General features: G+C 37.9%; 1 protein-coding gene across 1 annotated transcript; it reads right to left on the bottom strand.

The window, feature by feature from the left end:
* Positions 1–310: 310 nt before the first annotated feature.
* On the bottom strand, positions 311–5,078 carry LOC134628698 (CMRF35-like molecule 3). The gene is made up of 6 exons (XM_063475446.1): positions 5,041–5,078; positions 4,593–4,919; positions 3,990–4,310; positions 1,399–1,494; positions 1,237–1,304; positions 311–618 (listed from the first exon to the last, which is right to left on the bottom strand). The coding sequence occupies exons 1-6, from the start codon at positions 5,075–5,077 to the stop codon at positions 481–483; spliced, it is 987 nt and encodes a 328-aa protein (XP_063331516.1). The 5' UTR covers position 5,078; the 3' UTR covers positions 311–480.
* Positions 5,079–6,426: the final 1,348 nt, after the last annotated feature.

Below are 6,426 nucleotides of genomic sequence, written 5' to 3'. Positions count from 1 at the left end.
TCCATCAGTGAAAAAAATATTCACACTTGCTTGGTTGAAAAAAAAGTATTCATTCACTATTTTAGTTAAAATACAGAAGTCTTATCAGTACATTATACTTTAAGGATAAGCAGTAAAAACCACCTGCAAAACATGTTCCCTCTGACTGGCACAGCCCGTTTGCTTTTATCTGTAAAATCTTGCTCGAGAAAGCATCTAGTAACTATGTGTCAAAAAAATATAGAGCTGGTTTACATAAGTTAATAAAACAATGCAGATCCTAAGATCCTAAAAAATAAAAATGAAAGCCAACATAGTGTAAAAGTGTATGAATTTAATCTATAAATATTCACAGGATGTTTTTCATGATAATAATGAAGTATGGATCACAGTGACAATGTTGAACAACAGCGGTACATTGTTGAGCACCTCGTGTTAAGGATGAATCAAACAGGATCTGCATACAATTGAGACCCACAGTTTAAGCACATATGTACATATTTATCTTCTGTGAGCTTTATGGTAATTTTCATTGCAGTAGCGTTCTTCAGTTGTAACGTTTTCGTAATCTGGTTCATCAAAGTGGTTCAAGGCGCTTTGCTGTTTGAAGGTCACCACAAATTCTTGATTTCCATAAATCTAAAGAATCAACAAAGATAGTTAGAGGCTAGGGAACCACACATGCTGCAGAGACCCTGGTTGCACAAAAGCTCCTTCTGTCCACAGGCGTCCCTGAGATAACAAGTTTAAGTCCAAACCAAAGTAGACTGATAACCAGTTAGCTGGTCAATGTCTGGTTTAATATCAATAATTGTGTGTGTGTGTGTGTGTGTGTGTGTGTGTGTGTGTGGACGGGTATTAACATCTTCATGGGGACCAAAAATTGGTAGTTTACTATACTTGTGGGGACAATCAGCCCTCGTGGGGACCAAAATCCCGGTCCCCACGAGTTTGAAGGCATTTTTGAGACTCAAAATGTGGTTTTAGTGTCAGGGTTACAATTAGGTTATGGTTAGGTTTAGGGTCAGGGTCAGGGTTAGGCATTCATTTTTGATGGTTAGGGTTAGGGTAAGCGGCTAGGGAAAGCATTGTGTCAATGAGATGTCCCCACAAGGATATAAATACACACATGTGTGTGTGTGTGTGTGTGTGTGTGTGTGTGTGTGTGTGTGTGTGTGTGTGTGTGTGTGTGTGTGTGTGTGTGTGTGTGTGTGTGTGTGTGTGTGTGTATTATACACATATAGGCTTTGGACTTACTCCGCCTTCTTCTGCATTTATCACATCTTCTGCTTTGGGTGTATTTCTGCTCATGACAGCTTCAGTTGCTGAAAATACAGTTTAAGAAATTTTTCAGCTCTTTTTGCATGCACATTTGAGTGTAGAGTCTGAATATGTGTGTAAATATAAACGGTAGCATACCTCTCACGTTGTAACATTTGTACTTATAAATAATAACTAGGACACATATTAGTAAAACCACAGGGACAACAGCGTAAGCTGCGTAGTGCACCGCTTCTGAAAAATAGAAACCAATTAAAAACAGAATAGAAAGTTCCTTTTCAGTTATTGGTATTTCAGCATAACTGTTGATCACAGGTGCACACTTGCACAGCTGTTTGACACTTACGAGCATATTGACTTTACATGTGTTTAATCCCAGGGGAATTACCCACATTGTAACCATGAACCACATCAACAGACCAATATGCTCTTGTCAGCCTCTCTGTAAGGGACACTTGTTCAACTGCTCATGAAGATATAAGTCTAATAAGCCAATCTCATGTCAGAAACTCAGTGCTCAGTTGAACATTTTATGACTGCTGGAGCCTGACGGGTCAGTCGGAAAACACTACCTCTAGGGTTTATAGAGAATGGTCTGAAAAAGAGATAATCACAGAAAATTTTAAGTTGGGACGGGTTCATTCACATATTTGTTCAAACCAGACACTTATCTCTGCTCCAAACTCATCCAAAACATCTGAAAAAAAATTACAAATGTTATATATACACTACGGCTCAGTTTTAGAAGTTTTAGAACACCCCAATTTTTCCAGTTTTTTATAAAAAACTATGCAGTTTAATGTCTGACTGCACTCTGAAATGAAAGCATAGTACAAATAAGTAACTGAAGTGAAAAAAGAAATCATGGAATCAATTAATAGACCAAAATGTATTCTTAAATTTTGACCCATCAAAGTAGCCACCTTTGGCAGATATAACAGCTGAACACACCTGTGGCATTCTTTCTAGAACAGAAATTAAATATTCTTCAGAAAGGTTTTCCCATATCTGTTGCAGACGTTCCCATGAATGTGTGGCACTTGTAGGTTGCTTTGCTTTCACTCTTCTGTCCAGTTCATCCCAAATCAGCTTAATGGGGTTTAAGTCTGGAGACTGTGCTGACCACTTCATGTTTTCAAGCTTACCATCTTGTTCTATTTTCCTGAGGTAGTTCTGCCAAAGCGTGGACCACTGACCAACTAGGCGCATACCAGACGGTATTGCATGGTGCTGCAGAATGCTGTGGTAGCAGTTTTGGTTCAGGGTGCCTCTCACACTGTGGAACCATCCTTTCGCCTACTCGACGGCATACAAAAATCCTGCGCGATGAACTGAAGATTTCTAATTTAGATTCCTCAGTCCATAATACCTCCTTCCAGTATTCAGTAGTCCAATGGCAGTGTTTCATGGCCCAGAAAAGCCTCTTTGTCTGACTCTTAGCAATGGCTTTCTTGTTGCAACTCATCCTGTCAAACCTGTAGCTCGAAGTCTTCCTTTCACAGATGAAACTGAGACTTGTTTACTGCGACCTTTATTAAGCTGTGCTTGAAGCTGTTGTACAATTATCACTGGATCACTTTGGATTTTACCTCCTTTCACTGGTCTACTTGTTCCTTCAGCCCCTGGTACTTCACAGTTATCTTGTCCTCCTTCTTCTTGATGTTGTCCTCTGGTGGGATTCTGATTTATCTTAGTTGTGGTCTTCTGCTCCTTGTTCAGAGTCTCTTGTGTTTTCCTTTAAGCCAGCCTTTTTGGTAGAATGTCCTGATGTCAACCACTTCCTCTATCTGTTGATGGTGCATCCCGTGTGGTTTGGTCATCCATGACAGTTCCTCCTTCTGTGGCTCATCATCATCTGTATTTAGCTTCCTGAGGCATTCTTGGAGCAGCTTGTCTCAGGATTTCCCGGATGCTCTGTGTTTCATTGTGGATTGTGGCTCTGACACTCACTCTTTCTGTTACTCATAAAGCCTCATATAGCCTATGTAAATTTCAAAGTATTTCACTGGTATAAAGAGAAAAAAATAAATTGAAATATATAACATAGAAAGTATAAAAAGGTAGTGCATATCTTTTTTGTCTTCTATTGTATAAATGATAACCCCCTATATAAACACCTGGGGTTAGCTTGTAGCACTAAATACACTATTAAAAATTGTGTTAGGGGCTGTGGTGGATAAAGAAAGATATGCTTAGTTATGCTTATATAACGATAGAGAAATAGATGGATGGGTGGAAAGATTGATATAAAAGTTAAAGAACTTGCAGGTCAATAGTACTTTCATCATCAGCCTTATATAAAAGAAAGTCAAAAACTACTTTATAATCTGTGAAAAAAATATAATCACTGAGAGTCTAGAAGAGGCCCTGTCAACATGGATACAATACTGTGGGAAGTGATATGTCTACCTTAGTACGCAGTGTTCTCAGCAGTTCCATTTTTGGCAGATCTCTTGCATTTAGTGTGAAACCAGTTGGCTGCTGTACTATTTCATCATGTCAGACAATTGAATTAAAAACTGCAGTCCATGGTTAACAAGTTGGGTGCAAACAAAGATATTCAGTTTGCTGTCATATACACAACTGTTCAACTTAAATACTGACAGCTGAATCTTGGTGTACTTTCCACCAAGTATTTAAGAATCACATTCAACTTTATTAAAGAGACTTTTACAGAAAACAGTGTTTTATTTTGGCTGAATTAATGACATATAACTATGACCTCTCACCTTTGACTTCCAGCTCAACAGCAGAGAAAACATCCAGGTCCGAGTTTCTTTGGACACCACAGAGGTATGACCCTGAATCACTTTTGGTCAAACTGTTAATGGTCACTGTAAATTTTCCTGAGATTTTGTCATCATCAAGTCTGAATCGTCCATGTTGTCTGCTGTGAGAGGTGATTAGTGCCTGCCGACGACATGTGGAGCGCTGATTTCCTCTGCACATGTACTTCAAATTGTTCTGGTACTGAGACTCGTACGGACAACTGATGGACTCAGAGTATCCCTCATAGCTTTCAATTTTGTTCATATTATCACAGCAGCTGTCTGTCAAAAATATAAACAGAATCAGAAAATGTTGTACAGCCACAGAATAGAGAGAGGATGTTTTATATTTAGCAACAAGATTGCCTGAGACTCAGAGTTTGTGTGATTTAATCAGTGTCACAGCAGCTGTCTGTCAAAAAGATAAAGGAAATAATCCTTTACACATTATATTTTAATTTTATGTCACCTTGTAATCACTGGAAACACAAACTTGATCATCTTTAACATCATCTTAATTATTTTACTTCATTATAAAATATATTTTGATAAGAATGTATTTACCTGGCATTAATTTCAGCTCGACTTCAGTGTAGATATCTTTTCCAAATTTGCTCACCCCACACCAGTATTTGCCAGCATCCACAGAATGAAGATCAAAGATGGTCGTTGTGAAGATTCGTGCTGTTTTGTCATCATGGATAACATATTTGTTTTTCCTTGATTCTGATGTTTTAATAAGAACATCACTGTTACCACAGCCATTCTTACACAGATACTTCTCATAATACTCATAACCCTGGCGATAAGAGCAGGAAACGTTAATCTCACTCCCCATATATCCAGTCACATGGATCACCCCTACTGCACTGGTCACACATCTCAGAGCAACTGTAAAGTAAAGACAGTATAAAAATGTAATAATTGTTTGTTTTGTCATGTCAAAAATCATGTATAATAACAGTCCCAATAACAGATTTGTTATTCTTCTGTAGCTATTTAAACTACTTACTACAAAGGGTGAACAGCAGGTTTGGAAGGATCCACATCTTTGCTTTGGTTAATCAAACAGAAACTTGACAGGAATGACTCGCACACAACGGGAAAGCCAGGGTGGAGCTAGACTATCAGTACAGAGGTGACTGGACATCTTCTAGAGGCATTTTAAGATTTGTAACTGACGTATGCCTCCTAGTGTTGAAAGAAATATTCACAGACTTCACACAAAGAACACTGTAAAAGTTAGGTTTTGCACTGAAATTGTTAACGGTAAGTATTTAAGTGTATTTAGGAAACTGTGCTTAAAGAACTGAAACTAAAATCACTCGATAAACAGGCCCCTTGAGTTTTATATCTTATTATCAATGTTGCATTCACATAAAAGAAGCACAGCAAACATGCATTTTATTCTCTGTTAATTATGTTAATGGTTTAGAAGCAACAGTCTTAGAACTTAAACTAACACCACCACAATGCTGCTTTATCCAACCAGTAGCCAAACCAGAAAACTAAAACTGCTGAATTTGCCCATCTAACCTCCTGGGACCTGGCGTCCACATATGCGGACATCACGTTTTGGGTTGTCTAGACCAAAATACAAATTTACCTCTACAAGGGCCTGATATCCACTTACGAGGAGATTATACTACCACTGTTCTACTGAAATTTAAAACAAATGTCCTCATATGTGGATCTCATTTTTCTCAGAAACAAAAATTCCCCCCAAAAAATCAGGTAATTCTTTGTCTCTACTTTCATCAGGTCCCAATCAGCCCAAATAGCAAAGAAAAATTAAAAATGCATGGCATGAAAGAGTTCGGGTCTCAGGAGGTTAAAAAGCTGGGTCCTTGAAAAGTTGGTCTAATTTCACAAGAAATGTCAATTATTAGAACAATTATCAAAAACATTTTTTAGTTAAATTTGGTCAGTAAACCAAGATTTTCTACAGTCACAGTTCTAAAAACTCCCCATATATTTGGTAAAGCAGCTAACTAGTTCTGTCAGATAATGCTAATATAGCAACTATCATCCTTCTTGGTTTAAGCTTGGTAGCGCAGCTGATAACACCCATGCATGCCAACATTTTCTTAAATGTTTCCTGTTCTCTTGTCATATTGTGCTTTGGAATTGTATTTGCCTTCTATTGTGACGCAATGAGCAAAAATCACAACAGATTTGTTCATAGAAAACTTTTAGCTGATTTTCTCTTTAAGAAGTTGGTGACATATCCAGATCCATCGTGAGAAGTGTGCTGTTATTTTGCAAGTTTCCTTTGCAATATGCTTACCACTACACTTCTAATTTTCATAGAAAGATTCATCACAAAAGAGGAACAACAGTCATGTTTTTCCGTCGTCTTTATTTCTGTCTGTCTGGAAAGTCCAAAATGGTCCCCTGG

Source organism: Pelmatolapia mariae, linkage group LG6 (assembly GCF_036321145.2).
Source record: "Pelmatolapia mariae isolate MD_Pm_ZW linkage group LG6, Pm_UMD_F_2, whole genome shotgun sequence".
Taxonomy (NCBI): Eukaryota; Metazoa; Chordata; class Actinopteri; order Cichliformes; family Cichlidae; genus Pelmatolapia; species Pelmatolapia mariae.
The sequence above is the reverse complement of the archived record's forward strand: the minus strand, read 5'-3'. Positions and strand labels throughout refer to the sequence as shown.

Excerpts from the sequence above, each read along its gene's own strand:
- LOC134628698 (XM_063475446.1), bottom strand. The coding sequence starts at position 5,077 with ATGTGGATCCTTCCAAACCTGCTGTTCACCCTTTGTA. Across the intron at positions 4,311-4,592 it reads CGAGCTGAAATTAATGCCAG|ACAGCTGCTGTGATAATATG; the intron begins GTAAATACATTC and ends TATTTTTGACAG. Across the intron at positions 1,495-3,989 it reads TGTTGAGCTGGAAGTCAAAG|AAGCGGTGCACTACGCAGCT; the intron begins GTGAGAGGTCAT and ends TCTATTTTTCAG.